At 41.9% G+C, this 16106-nt stretch overlaps 1 protein-coding gene across 2 annotated transcripts in view; it reads right to left on the bottom strand.

The window, feature by feature from the left end:
- Positions 1–342: 342 nt before the first annotated feature.
- The window catches only part of ZSWIM6 (zinc finger SWIM-type containing 6), a 114031-nt gene continuing 98267 nt past the window's right edge, over positions 343–16106 (bottom strand). For both annotated transcript variants that reach the window (XM_075726201.1, XM_075726202.1), the window contains 5 exons: positions 15920–16055; positions 10825–10982; positions 10141–10304; positions 3539–3620; positions 343–1219 (listed from right to left, as the gene is read on the bottom strand). In XM_075726201.1, coding sequence (XP_075582316.1) covers positions 357–1219; positions 3539–3620; positions 10141–10304; positions 10825–10982; positions 15920–16055 — 1403 coding nt within the window. In that variant the 3' untranslated portion in view covers positions 343–356. The remainder of the gene's footprint in view (positions 1220–3538; positions 3621–10140; positions 10305–10824; positions 10983–15919; positions 16056–16106) is intronic.

The raw sequence follows: 16106 nt of genomic DNA, 5'->3' as shown, positions 1-16106 counted from the left end.
GGATGGAGGTGTTTTGTTTGGTTTTTAAAGCCATTGCAATATATGTTTGTTTTTGAGGCTGTGAACGTATACAGAAAGAACAGGAGAGCAATGTGGGCTTTGCCACTTGACAACATATACTCAGTGTAAACCAAACCTTTTTTAACCTCTCTCTCATACAAAACAGAAAAAAGGAAAAAAATTAAAACACACAAACTTTCACAACATGACAGTTTAGTTTGCAAACTCAATATAACTATACACATATAATACCGGTGTGGCTCTGTTTCTTTAAGTTAAAAAGGATACAAAGGCAGGCTCAAGTAAAAACAAACCATCCCCTCCCACCCCTGAACCCTTCCATTCACACATTTTCATCAACCAAACCGCTCACGAACCAGCATCATCAGTTTCTTTTTGCCTTTGTAGATTTGTTTTAGGTTGTCAATAAACTGTGTAAACTGGATGTGACCATCATGAGCCATTAAGAAGGTCTCTCGGGCCTTGCTGAGGAACTCTATAAACTCACTATAGTGTCGCGGACTGATGTGAGTGAGGCGTGAATGAGTTGTATTAATGTAGGCTCCGATCGTGGCATCCAAGAGTTGCCGTAAAGGGGCTTTGTCCAGTGACATGAGCTTACCAGAGTTCCTCCTTCCATGAAGTCCCACCATGCCAGGAGTGGTCAAAGTACACCTACGCAAAATGTCTGACAGTACTGTTGCACATTTGACACTTTTGACCACCAGAGGTATTATAGCTGCTAGCTCATTTTTCCCAAGGGAGTGGCTGAGCGCACATGCCCACAGAACGTCATTAATGGCAGGGTGTGTGTCCTGATTGTAACTCAGGTTGAGATGTGTCATGGCCAAAGTGGCCAGCTTGTAGGCCCGCATGGGGTAACCACGGTGCTCCATGTATCGTGCTATAGTAAAAAGCTGTGAGTAGCTCATGCCGGTTGTAGCAGCATCTAGAACGATTTGGTAAGCGGTCTCAAAAGCTATGTGATCCTTTTCACATAAGGTCAGTGCAGAGAGGGCACAGTTTTGAGGATCCTTCATGGCACACTGTAGAGCAAGCGTCCTAGCACTGCTAGCCAACTTCTCTTGCTGATGGCAGTCCAGATGCAGACGGACGATGGTGCTGTTGGACATCACTGTCGTAGCAACAATACTAGTGGCTTCTGTTGGAGTGAAAAGTGTAAACCAGTTTTGCATGATACTATCCAGTGCATAAACACCTGGGGAGAGAAAGAAAGGATTAGCCACAATTGATAAAACCTAGCAGATACAGGTGTTCAGCAAGAGATTATTACATTTGCCTAAGTAAGAGGTTGCCAGTACATCCAGGGGGATGCTCTTCAGCAAGAAGGGCTAAAACAGATAGCATGGCTGGAAAAGGACATTAAAATAAAGGCTACTGTGCAAACTCTGTAGCAATCACCAAAATGCACAGAATAACAAGAAAACCTGCAAGGTAAGCTTTAATCTCCTGATGTGACAACTGAGCTGTTCTACTTGTTATTTAAGACAATTTGGATAACAAGTTCTGGCTCAGTTGGTCTCATCACATAACTCAGAAGCAGCCCTCACACTGAACACTTTTAAAAGGCAATTTTAAGTTCTTTTCTCACAGTGCATCTCAAGGCACAGCACATGCACAACAGAATATGGAAGTATGTTAAATGGCTTTCTTAATAGAACACCATGGTACACCCTAACAGAACACACTACGCATACCTTAAAGAAGAAAAAAGAAAAAACCCTAAGCCCCACCTCCTCCCAACAGGCTTTTCAGATACATCTTGTATCAAATTCATATGCACCTGAACGTCAAGATCCTTATTAGGGAAATACTCTGAGCAATATGGACTACTGAGTATTATCTGAAATAGGTTATCTTCCTTAGTGTCACTTTATTCCCGGCATGTGTGTTTGTGTGTGTTTGGCAGGGGGAGGAAGGGGGAAACAGTGGCTAATGGGTTCCATAAATTGAAACTCACAGCCAACTAGAGTGCCTTATTATTGCTAGAGGTAATTTACACACATCTGTGAGCCCACCTAAACCACACCCAGAGGTCCTCATTTTCTCTGTAGAACTCTGATGCTTCCTGTGTACCCCTTCACTCATGTGCAACAATTCAGCCTAGCCAGAGAATACCAGATCGGCATTTAAATAAACAGATTCCTTGCTTTACCACCTTGATTAATTCTCAAGAGTATTTTGTATGACATTATAAGTTCTTTATGGGACACTTCTATTAGAGTATGTAAACTAATTTAAAGCAGTATTAAAACCAGCATTTTATTTGCCAATATGCAACTGCACAAAATAATACCCAGGCACTAATATCTGTAAGATAGCCTCAGCAATAATTATCTTAACAAAGATATAAAACCAATAAAACAACAGCATTGCATGAAAATTTGCAGACAGACCACTTTCTGGCTGAGGGCATACAAAGGCAAACTGTATTTTCCCATGCTACTGACAACATTAATTTCCCAGTTAAGCATAAAGCAAAGAATAAACTAATCCGGAGAATAAGCAGCAGCAATCCTCTGAAGCTCTGAAGCTCAAGAAGTATTTATGTGATACAATCCAACTCAGATACACGAAAAACGAATAAATACAGTATGAAAACACACTTCCCAGAAATACCTTAGTGACAATTAAAACTGCTCCTTAAGTACTTATGTTGTCCCCACTATGACAGCTGCTGACTTTTTTTTTTTTTACAGCTACATAGTTTTTAATGCATTCATCTTCACTTTCAGATTGTGTATTCTCATCTTGCAGATGGTAAACTAGAATACAGAAGATGAGGGACACCTCATCAAGACACACAGGAAATCTATGGCAAAGCCAAGAAATGTCCTGCGGAGTGCACTATTCTCCCGCTGCTGACCTCTAAGTATAAGGCTGGTTCTGCTCCCACCTTATTTTCACCTTACGTGGTTAACGATGTGTGCATTGGTATTTAGTTTGTTTTACAGTGCAGATGAGAGGCCGGCATAACATCATAGCCATATAACAAAGATGCATTATACTCTAAGCTTGGATTTACACAGGGACTTTAAAAACCCCTAAAAATTAGAACCCCTTCTTGAGATCCTGTCTGCCACACAGCAGAAGGCATCCTCAGCATTTCTTTCACCTGTTTCCTGGTTCCTCTTCCCACAGCTGACCAGATCTCTCCTGCCTTTCAGAGCAAGCAAAGTTGTAGCACAGTGCAACAGCCCATAACCACAAGCCTCTTCTCTACTGCAGCCTCAAACCCAAACCCATCATGGAGGGGACAAGGGGAAACTTGGGGTGTTTCCCAAAGGTTATGACCACCCCCCACCTTGCAGGGGAAAGAAGTCACACTGCATTATTCAACTATTGTCTTACTTGGTCTGTGCCTAAAAAAACCCAGTCATCATTATCATAATGCCTTTTCACCAAAGGAATTTTATAGATGAACAGAAAAGTGGGAGACATTTGCAGAACCTGGGTACTAACAAGCAAGATCAAGCCCTCTAAGATTAGCGGACAAGAAAAGCATCTCAGAACATACCTACTTCTGTTGCACATGTTACCAACCACCTCACCATTTCCCGCCGTCGCCAATTCAGTGTTGACAGTGTCATCCGCATCACCTGTTAAAACAACACAAAATACAAATTAATCCTATTGCAAACCAAGGCAATATACCAACAAATAGGGATTTTAAGTTACTCAAACACGCTAAGGTTCAAAATGGCAGCCTCTTGCCCTCTCCACTCTGTTACCTCTTTTTTAGCTTATATGTCAAAAGATTTGCAAAATATTGTTCAGCTGTCTTAGAACAGTATGCAGAGAGTAATTCCAACTGCAGATCCTTCAAGGCTAGAGGAGGCTGTTTTATCCGTGGGGAAGAAAAAAAAAAAACACACCCCTACAAAAAAGTCCCCCCAAACAACAAAAACCCAATCAATTACCAATTATTCAAATTAAATTATATCATGTCTCCTCCCTCTATGCACAGTAGTATTTAAAGTGCAAATGTGTCAACTTTTTTGGGCAAACCCCTTAAATTTTTCCCTCATCTGCATTTCTCTTCGTTGACTTCAACAACACAGACAGGAGTTAGTATACTTGTGATTTGACTGGCTGCTTATTCTGCAAAGATATATACAATTCCAGATATACCTAGGTATTAAGTTCACAGAGATGATTTCTCTCTGAACAAGGACTCCCTGCAAGGAAGTTCCATCATAAAACCATCAGAATCCTAGAAAAAAGCACTTTGAGCTTTGATTGTAGCGCCCATATTTTACATCACTTGCAGTTATTGCCTATGTTGTTTCTCAAAACATGGGCAAATACATTATTCATTAAAACAAACACTGCATGGCAATTGCATGTAAAGCTCGCTTCAGTTACCTGGACAGACCCCACAGGTACCTAGATGAAGAAAGCAAGTAGTTTTCCCCTTACAGTATCAGTAATACTATGGTATTACTATTTGTAGCAATAAAATAAAGAGCATAATAGGTCAGAATTCTCCATGATGACCTTTACATATTAAACTCAACAAATGCACTCACAAAACAGCTTGGAGTCAGCAGCATTTGCAAGAGGGTTCTCAATCCATATCCCCTCCCAATCCTAAGGTGACTTCAAAGCAGCACGTAGCCCTCTGTCATATTTGTTAGTCCTACCACCTCCTTTAGTCCTGTGCTGTAGATAGGATAATTAAGATAGGAAGGCTGCTGAGGAGCACAAATGTACAGATGATCTTTAAGAAGTCTTTTGTGCTGGGTCCTGCACTTGGATCACAACAACCCCATACAACGCTACAGGCTTGGGGAGGAGTGGCTGGAAAGCTGCCTGGCCGAAAAGGACCTGGGGGTGTTCATCAACAGCCGGCTGAACATGAGCCAGCAGTGTGCCCACGTGGCCAAGAAGGCCAACAGCATCCTGGCTTGTATCAGGAATGGTGTGGCCAGCAGGAGCAGGGAAGTGATTGTCCCCCTGTACTCGGCGCTGGTGAAGTCGCACCTCGACTACTGTGCTCAGTGTTGGGCCCCTCAATACAAGAAGGACACTGAGGTGCTGGAGCGTGTCCAGAGGAGGGCAACAAAGCTGGTGAAGGGTCTGGAGCACAGGTCTTATGAGAAGTGGCTGAAGGAACTGGGGGTGTTTAGTCTGGAGAAGAGGAGGCTGAGGGGAGACCTTATTGCTCTCTACAACTACCTGAAAGGAGGTTGTAGTGAGGTGGGTGTTGGTCTCTTCTCCCAAGAAGTTAGTGACATGACGAGAGGAAATGGCCTCAAGCTGTGTCGGGGAGGTTTAGGTTGGAAATTAGGAAAAATTTCTTCACAGAAAGGGTAGTCAAGCATTGGAACAGGCTGCCCAGAGAGGTGGTGGAGTCACCATCCCCGGAGGTGTTCAAAAAATGGGTAGATGTGGTGCTTTGGGACATGGCTTAGTGAGCATGGTGGTGTCGGGTCGATGGTTGGACTGATGATCTTAGAGGTCCTTTCCAATCTTAATGATTCCTAGTTTTTATTTTCATTAAAAAATAATCCAGCCACCAAGCCAGGAAACATGAAATCGCTAATCTACCCTTAACTGGTTTAGTGGTGGACTTGGTAGTGTTAGGTTAACGGTTGGACTGGATGATCTTAAAGGTCTTTTCCAACCTAAACAATTCTATGACTCTATGGCTCTAATCATAGAATAGAATCATAGAATCATAGAATCATCTAGGTTGGAAAAGACCTTTAAGATCATCCAGTCCAACCATTAACCTACACTACCAAGCCCACTCTAGACTAATCAAGGGTAGACCAGACTAAACCATATCCCGAAGTGCCACATCTACCCGTTTTTTAAACGCCTCCAGGGATGGTGACTCCACCACCTCTCTGGGCAGCCTGTTCCAATGCCTGACCACCCTTTCCGTAAAGAAATTTTTCCTAATTTCCAGTCTAAACCTCCCCTGGCGCAGCTTAAGCCCATTTCCTCTTGTCCTATCGCTAGCTACTTGGGAGAAGAGACCAACACCCACCTCACTACAACCTCCTTTCAGGTAGTTGTAGAGAGCGATAAGGTCTCCCCTCAGCCTCCTCTTTTCCAGGCTAAACAACCCCAGTTCCCTCAGCCACTCCTCATAAGACTTGTTCTCCAGACCCTTCACCAGCTTCGTTGCCCGCCTCTGAACACGCTCCAGCACCTCAATGTCTTTCTTGTAGTGAGGGGCCCAAAACTGGACACAGTATTCCAGGTGCGGCCTCACCAGCGCCGAGTACAGGGGGACAATCACCTCCCTGCTCCTGCTGGCCACAGCATTCCTGATACAAGCCAGGATGCTGTTGGCCTTCTTGGCCACCTGGGCACACTGCTGGCTCATGTTCAGCCGGCTATCTACTAACACCCCCAGGTCCTTTTCGGCCAGGCAGCTTTCCAGCCACTCCTCCCCAAGCCTGTAGCGTTGCATGGGGTTGTTGTGACCGAAGTGCAGGACCCGGCACTTGGCCTTGTTGAACCTCATACAGTTGGCCACGGCCCATCGATCCAGTCTGTCCAGGTCCCTCTGCAGGGCCATCCTACCCTCCAGCAGATCGACACTCCCACCCAATTTGGTGTCGTCTGCAAACTTACTGAGGGTGCACTCGATCCCCTCATCCAGATCATTGATAAAGATATTGAACAAGACTGGCCCTAAAACAGAGCCCTGGGGAACACCGCTCGTGACCGGCCGCCAACTGGACTTAACACCATTTATCACTACTCTCTGGGCTCGGCCACCCAACCAGTTCTTTACCCAGCGAAGAGTATGCCTGTCTAAGCCGTGAGCTGCCAGCTTCCTGAGGAGGATATTATGCGAGACTGTGTCAAAAGCTTTGCTAAAGTCGAGGTAGATGACATCTAAGTCTGGTTATAAGCAACCATGAGTGGTTACAAGCTGGCCTCCAAACATTCCCACTCTGAGACTGTGGTGACTGGTTGTACATCACCCAAAGTTACAGAATAAGGCCAGCTTTGTTGGCCTCAGACATTGTGGTATCATTTCAATTAAACAGTAATTTAAATGCTAGATTGGAGAATAGCATTTTGAAAGAAAGCAAACTGATCCGTAAGGAGAAGCCCAACACATTTTAAAATATGAATATATGGCTAAGGTAAATCATGGAACCAGCCTTTGCTTGAAGTCTTTCTGGAAGAAAAACAGGCAGCCCCAAGTAAAAATGCTTTGGAGTGCAATTAGCTGTCCCATTCTGTCCAAAGGGAAGGAGTCTAGGCGACTTCCTGTATTGATGCACACACAAGTTTAAGGCTAACACTCTTCCAATATCCATGATGAATTTTCAGCTTCCCCCAAGTAGAGTGAATCCAAGGGAAATTACAGGGTTATGGACTGAATTCTACTGGTGAGGGAGGGAAGGAGGTAAAAAAACCGAGGTGTGAATGACCACCTCTCTGAAAGTCTTCTCCAATGACTTCCCTAACTGTGGTGGTCTGTAAAAGTATCAGCAGTCAGAAGAGCCTTCAGCATGTGTAGTGGGCATAATAATAGTTCCAGTGTAGACAGTCCTAACTTGAGAGCAAAACACAATGCCGTACGTAGTTTCTTGACATGAAAAAGCATCTTGACAAACTATTCTGCAATTAGGTTCCTTTCATTTGATTAAACTGACAAGCTGAGAGCAGCAAGAGAGGGGCCCTTTACTAATGATGAAAAAACCCAAGGATTTCAAATAAAGCATGTATTCATGTTCTGACCAAGGAAGAGCTGAAGTTAATTTATACGGTAGCACATGCAGCCAAAGAACTATTTCACTTCTGCTCAATACATTCTTGAGCCACCTCTTCCTAAAAGGGTGTTCCACATCTGTCCAAGATCTATCCAAGATCTGTGCTATCAATTGAAGTCAGGAAGTCTGAAAATTACATGAGGCCCCTGGGAATTACATAGCTTATCTGAAAGCCAAGCTCTCTTCCACATATAATAACCTTGACTTTGTCTTGATGGATCTTTATAAGAAAGTCTTATAGAGGAACAGATGTCATTACCCAAGAAATGGCCAACCAACCATTAGTTCCCGCACCACAGAGAAACATCTTCACCATGCACACTGGAAGAAGGTTTATTCATTCATTCACAGGACTGGGGAGAAAGGACACCACTTGCCAAATACACGGACTGATCACCTGTGCTAACTTGCCGCAGTTCTGTCACCCGTACCTGTTTGCAGGTGTGCAGTAATACTTACTTGCACTGATGTAGCATACAACAGGCAAACAGGAATAGAAGCCCCTCCTGTACCTGCAGATCTTACAATGTCTGTGCCAGTAAGGTTCTGAAGGACAGAATACACCTGAGATGCTCCATGCCCATTTGGCCATGCTGATGACCTCTTTCCACAGCCAGTTTAAAAGCCTTCCCTCTGCTGAGTCACGTAACACATGCTGCCACTGGAAACAGGGAGAAAGAACCTGGGAGTCTATACATTACTCCCAGATCTAGAACAATGTAAGAGGTTTTTCTGTCTCGGAGATCCCAGTGACAGAGTTGCAAAACTGTTGGTATCATCTCCTCAGCCCAGCCAGGCCCACACGTCATTGCTGTAGCTGAGGCAGAACAGTATACCTGTGAGGACACTGCTGTTTACATTAGCACATGATGGGAGAAAGAGTTTTCTAGGGCACATAAATGTCATAAGTAGTCAGATACTAGAGAGGGAATACAGACAATCTAATTGCCATTAAGTTGCGGGGGCAGGAAAAGGGGAAGCATCTGCAGGCCACTAGAGACAGTGCTGACACTAAGGTTTTTGCATAAAAAGTGTTAATGTAGAAATCTACACAGCTGTGAGCTACTACCAGAAAACTGCTATGCATCTTCCTTCTGGAAAGCAAACTACCTGTAAGATTCTTAAAACACCTTTGTAAGCTTTGGACAGAACAGTGGTCAAGTTCTACACCAGTTTGTTCCAAATCCTGGGACTGGGGAGAAAGTACATGACATTTCTTTCACTAGATCTCACTGAAGACATTCGGATGACACCATCAACTACAAAGGGGTATCCATGAATACAGTGATATCCAAAGTGTGCTGCTACTACTGAATGATACTTGGTGAATGCTTGAGGTTACACACAGGTTGATCATAAGGATCTTTCTCTCTCTCAAGTAAACACACATTTGAGGCAGAAATGTACCAAGATGTGAAAAAAGCAGCAGATTTCCACAGCAGCCTTGGGAATATGAAAGTCTAAAAGCATACAGAATCTCAGCTTTCTGATTAAAGACTTTAGCTTCTAAACGTCTAGAATAGGCAAATAGTACCTTTCTTTGGCATGAGAAACAACTGGGATAATATCCTTTCCCCGGAAGTCTTTGGAGCTTTGTTTACTGAAGCAAAGTAATAAATGGTTTTCTGATCTTTGCATGGTTTTTTTGAAGAACTCCCTGAAGAGGGATGAAGAGATTTATTTTTGTTGAAATGAACTGTGTAAACTCCAAGATTCATCAGTGTCAAGCAATATTACTCCACATACCTAAAACTTACTGTCTCCTTTTAGCTTGCAAAGTCTCTCCTAAGAGCCTGAAAACTGATCTCAGGTTCTTGTACACCTCAACCTGAGTATGATGCATCTGACCACCCCACAGCTTATGGAGTACAGGATTTTGATCAAGGAAGTGAGAGGGATGCTGTTAGCACAGTCTGCCTTAGAAACAGGTCATTATGGTTGACCTTGGCTTTCTCTAGTAATTCAACAAGGACCTACCAAATCTCATTTAAGGGAAAGGAAGGGAAGTAATGATAAGAAACCCCTCAAGGCCATGCAGAAAATACAGTGAAATTCTGGCAAGCAGAGTAATTTTGCTTTCTAGCCAGTCTTACACATACCCCTGAACCCACTGCACCAGTCCTCTCTCACCCTGGAACATAAGTGCCTTGCATCAAGCCACTCCCAGCTTTCTCTTCCACACAAATGGCACAAAGGGGCTGCACAGACCCTTGGTCTGTGTTCACCAGTCCACTGAGCTTTGCATCAGAAAAGAGAATCTAAAAATCTCCAGATAGAGCCTGAAGAGGGTACGGTCCTCAGTGCTTAAAAGCTATACCCAGCAACACTGGGTCGAATTTCTTTCTTCTACCGTAATAATAATGAACAAGGGAAATACCTGAAGGCCCAACTCCAGAGAAACTTTCAGAAGAGTGATGTCTGGCAAGCTGTCCATGAGTGTTGCTATTTTAAATGCATCCTGGGCAAGTTTGAAGATGTGTGATGAGGAGTGGATATTTTTCTGGATGGATTCTAACACTGTTTCCAGCCTCCGAACATCACCTGCAAGGTGTAAACAGAATCACCAAAATGGAACAAGCTCCCAAAATATCCAGAGATGCATTATAATTGAGCCTGACATTGCTATGCAATAGTATGATGTTTCAGTTACACACACTTTGCTTTTAGAAACCTTCTATAATTAAATCACATACAAATAAAAGACAACACAGCACAAACTCCTCTAGTGCCTGATGGTGTTAGTGCAGTACATAGCCAAAAGTCATCCTAATTTGTGAATTTTAGAAGTGATTTGTCCACTCCTGGGTCTCACAGTCTATGTCGTGTGTCACAAGAATAAAAAGCTGTCTTATCAGGCCCAAATCAAGCTCTTCTACCATCTAGCTAGCTTAAATAGTTTGCTAGAAAATTGACAGGTTTAAGCCAACTCGGTTTGTTGTACCCATTTCAAGCTCCTGTCAGACTGCAATTTGGATTCCCAAACACAAGTTTTGTAATCTGTTTACTCCATGCAATATTAAAACCATACATTTAATTGAGTACATAACTGACAGCAATGTACCTTTGGCTGCTGTAAGCATGGTCGATGCCAGCTCACACTGCTGGGATTCGATGTGACTTAGGGTGAACCAGCGGGGATACCGGTTTGGAACAACTGATGCAATGTGGTGCGGGCGGGACATGTCTCCCGAAGGAGCTGTAGATTCCAATACTAGCAACCTGAAATAAGGAAGAAATCCTCTTTCATTAAATCATTACTACACTAGGTTACTCATGAGCAAAACTAAAGCTGCAAGAACACTTGACCTTGTTTATGAAATGTACCTTTTCAGTTATAAAAAAAGATTGGAAAACCACTTCTGTTCTTGGGGAATCTTAAAAGTCCATTTGCCAAACTTGCCTACATCAGTGGGCATCTGCAGGAATTCACAGGACAATGAAGTCACCTATTAGCCAAGGCAGCAGAGACTTTCTGCATCATGCATAGAGCTGAAGCTTTTCTCCCTGCCTTGTTTCAGTCTTCGAACCACAGCCCTCAGGAAGGAAAGTGGAGTAGTTCTCCACTGCACTGAAAATGTGTAAATATTTTGGACCTACTTTCTTCACTTACAAATGCTCAAAGTAAGGGAGAGGGATGTTCAACAAGTCATTTGGATTTTGACTTTGCAATAAATTCAGACATGAATTTATATCCAAAAAGGACATTTTACTGTTCAACTATTAAAGTCCTTAAACTTTAGCCTACCAACATTATAAAATGTACCATAATCTCATGTTAGGGTCCCAAACAGCAGTGTCAGAGGAAGTTTCCTTTAAGGTTAATTTTCAGAGTCCATTTTCTAATCCTGAAGCAAAAATTTCTTTGAGTATGCAATCTGTAAGTCTTATCCCCCAAGGAGAATTCAAACTCAGAAAATCTGAATTAGTGTGTTTGCTGTTGACTACCAAAACACAAGTGATGGCCCACAACAGAGACTCAACTGATGGCCCTTACAATACACCATATATACAACCAGTATACTAGATACTATATAAATGCCAGTGCCAAAAGTAGGAGTAAACAAAAATAGGCATTTTTATTCAATACAATTAAGCATAGTTTCAGGACATGAATGGTTAATGAGACATCAAGTGACAGTAATAAGACAATGTCCAAAAGAAAAGCCTTTCCTGTGCTTAGCTTCTTTATCAGGATTAACATCTGAGTTCTGTTTCTGCCAGCTTTCATATGCAAGTGATTTTCTAACAGGAAGTCACCTGGGAGGATGAAGGAAATTGGATCTCTTTTCTCAATAAAATTGCAACTGCTATATTGAAAAACATATCGCATATATAAAAATATATATTTATGTATATAAAATAATATATATATAATATTGAAAATCCAATGCATAGTGATTTTCTGTGATAGAATACTTCTTATGGAATAAGCTCATTTAAAAATAAGTTACAATTCCTTGCACGTAAATAAATACCAAAGTTCTTTAAGTAACTGCAGTGCATGTCTTTTTTTTTTTCAGTAAGATAGTTTTAAGTTCCATCAGCTTTCTGTAGGTTCCTGAAGCACATGAGACAATCTTTAAGAATTCCCTGAGAAAGGTAATTTTGAATATATGGAAGGGTATCTAGCAGGCACATATAAATACAACACACCACGTAAATAACTATCAGCAGGTTATATTAAGATTTTCAGACACATGTATGTGCATGCTAATATGAAAAAAAAAAAACTTCCCTTTTGATTTATACCAAGAGTCAAATCTCTTCCCTAGTACCAATGAGACACCTCTTTATATAGCTTTATATACATAAAAATAAAATACATATAAACTCTTCAGCTGATTTTTTTCCAAGCAGAGAGAGAGGGCAGGGGGAGAGATGCATTATTAGATGGTTTAAATAAACAGTAAAAATCCCAACTACGTAATGCAAAATGGGATTACTAGGTTATGAGTAACAGTAAATCGACAAAGTGCATGAAAGAAAGAGGCTGTTCTGGGGAAATCTTTTGTCACTTTGAATTTAATTGCCAACTTCTATGTTCTTTTGCTGTGAAAAGAAATGCTGTTGTGAATTGGTGGCTTTCATGCAATTTTGGCAAGATTAGGGAACATCAGAACAAACACAAGCAGATTTAGCATTCTTCACTTCTCCACCCGCCTTTTTCAAACATCAATTATTTAGCTAGGTTTTAGCAAAGCTACCTTGTGATTAAACAACCATTAAAGTCTGGCTCCCAAAGCCTGGATGAAATTCAGGCTTAACAATGGATCAGCCAAACTAAGCCAAACATTCAAGTTCAGATTCCAAGTGAGCAGTCAACTAGGTCACTGCAGATCCACATTCTCCAAGCCTCTGCTCCGTATGTTTCAGTGCTGCAAGCAGAGAACTCTAGACAAGTGACCATCAAGGATAGCACATTCCGGTCCTTACAGACCCAAGGTGTATGCATGAAAGGCTTTATGGTCTCAGCTTCCATTGATTTCATACTGAGTGTTCCACACACTAGAATAGCATTCAAAAAATGAAACAGCAACAGCTGGTTTTGAATACAGAGAGGTAAAATACTCTAGAGCTGCCATCATGCGTCATTGACCCGTGTAGACTTGTGTGTAGACTAACACTAAACACTTATGTCTGGAGAGCAACTAGCTGGGGTCTTGAGAACTTAACTTTAATAAATGTTGAAGTGAAGAAAGAAATATGCTCCACTTCTAAAAGCATGAACCACACCACAGATTTCTGTGCAGCACCTTTACTAATTTCCACATGAGCCTTTTGTCCTTGCCACAGCCATTTCCTCTCTGCTATGGAAGAAAAGATGCTGAAGCTTTCCTCTTCTGATCCATTCAACCTCACGATCACGAGACAGGCATTCAGTCTTCATGTTTTCTTTGCTATTCCCCCTTCAAGGCAGTATTAAGTTACTTTTTCATTTGGTTTGTATTGGGAGTCCTTTATATGCTGAACTATTGCTTTGGTGTGAATGGAAAGAGTAACCAACTTTCTTCAGGAGTATTTGAGAAGTGCTGAGGAATGCAGACAGACATGGAATAGAAAGTGTCTAAATCTGCCATCACCACAGTTCAAGATAGCAGTCCACATTTCTGAAGAGCGCCAAATATCAAAACACAGAAAGACTGATTATTGTCTAGGGATGAACTCTCATCTGCCTTATAAAGTGATGACAAAAGGCCTATGGAGAAGAGCCCCGATTACGCTGATGTCTCCTGTGATTTTACCAGATGGAAATGAACAGACGACTCTTTCTTATACTGGTCTGTTTGAAAAGTAACTTCTTTGGCTGAGATGACAGCTTCATACCAAAAGATGGCTGGAGCTACCCATGACTAACCAGAGATTTCATCATTTGGATCTTTCAGTGTCTTGCTTGTTTTTCCAGTTGAGAAGGGAAACTTCCAGAAAAGAAGTTTCTAGTTATGTCTGGTTTCTGGGGAAAGCCCAAATCTTTGTTCAAAAGGAATGGCATGCTGCCGTCACGTTCACTGAAGCGTTCAGTGCACTGTGCAAAGCTGTTGATGGATGTCTGTTCCAGCCTTTCAGCATGGTTTCAGTAGTTTAGTTTAAGGAGGAAAACTCCACACAAACAATCTCTGAGAAACACTTCAAGGTAGTAACTAAAATAAATACAAGGACACAAGTCTACTTTGTAAAATTGACTTTTTTCCTAAAAAAACCCCACAAAACCCCAAAACCAAAAAACCCCACCCACCACATCTCATACTATCTTGCTGATCTGATATGACCAGGGTTATTGATGCACTTAACTTGCGATAAAAGAGGGCTGTACTTAGATGGCCCAGACAGCTTTCTGATCATACCTTTCAATGTTCTCAATAGTTCATCAGTAATGCACTTTTGCCTTCTCAATTTATTTCCTAAAATGCCAATCATAAGCAGCAAGTACGCAGGACCATGCTTCATATGTCTTAGACTCTTTCCTTAACATCCATTACTAGACACTCTTGGAGGCAAAAAACCCCAGGCTAAGCAGACCTTTGGCCTGACCTGATAGTAGCTATGTTTTCTTCTTATGCATGCCCTCCAGTTTAGTCCTTTGAACACAGGATTATTTTCTCCCCATTTAGCTTTTTGGAGAAACTAGCTCCAGAATACACATCTCCAAACCACTAGGACACAACCTGCCTGATGAAGCTAAACACTGCTTGTATGGATAGTGTGTCCTTCAATCACTGTGTAATCATCCTTGATAATAGTGACAGGAAAACCCAATACCTTTATTTCTTTTTAAAATCTGGGGCTTGATTGCTCTTAGTATTCAGTTGTGGTTATTCTTTGTCAACCATCAACTACAAGGTTCTTGACAGCGACCAGACAATCATGATGGGACCAGTTTCCTCCCTGCATTGTATGTGGACAACAGATTTATTGCTGATCTTTTAGGCCCTTGAAACTTCCTTCAGAGTCCTTTTCTTAGCCACCATTACCAATCTGTCCTGCTTTGAGATAAAGCCAGCACACACTGAGCACTCCCTGAGAAACACCTTTTTCCTAATTACTGAAGACAAATGGGATGCAAGTCAGACATACTGTTGTCATATGACATACTCCATTTAAACCCCAACATTCACCCAGAAGTGACTGGTGAATATACACCAATTATTCATTATGAAGCACAAGAAGAAAGTACTGGCTCAGAGCACACCATATGGTTTCAAATCTATCATTTAGAGTTAATTTATAAAGAAGGCCAGCAGAACAAATACTCCTACCAAACAGGCTAAGTAGCAGATGATCCTGAGACTGCTGGTGAGATGCCTCTTTCCCTGCCAATACCATCACACGCACACAACCACATGGGTGAGAATGCACGTGCTAAAGCTGTCATTGTTTAACACAAAGCCATGTAGCCAAGGAGTGGGATTCTAGAAGGATCTGTAGTAGAGAATGCTGTTTTACAGTTGTAGATAAAAGACTAATTGTACATTAATACATTATTATACTGTAGTTACTACAGACACCAATTGCTTTTACAGATGGCAGAACCAAAATATTTTCTCCTTAAAGGGAAGAATGCTTCTTTTAGCAAAAAAGACTAGGTCTTGATTACCAAGCTTTTTCCCCTTTTCCTAACTGCTACTTGTGCTCTTTCTAGATGACTCATGAATACATACCGCATGGCTCTCAGTGCAGTTTTGTATGCTAATTCAGCATCATGAGGTAGGAGAGAGGTGAAGAGATACTTGGCAAATGTGTGCATTGGAACGCTCTCTCGATGGATGACTTCACCTAAACCACTATATGGTCCAGCTGCAGGAAAGAGAAAGAGAACATCGGTCTTTACATACTGCTAAAACCCAA

The sequence above is a fragment of the Pelecanus crispus genome, chromosome Z (genome assembly GCF_030463565.1).
Source record: "Pelecanus crispus isolate bPelCri1 chromosome Z, bPelCri1.pri, whole genome shotgun sequence".
NCBI lineage: Eukaryota > Metazoa > Chordata > Aves > Pelecaniformes > Pelecanidae > Pelecanus > Pelecanus crispus.
The sequence above is the reverse complement of the archived record's forward strand: the minus strand, read 5'-3'. Positions and strand labels throughout refer to the sequence as shown.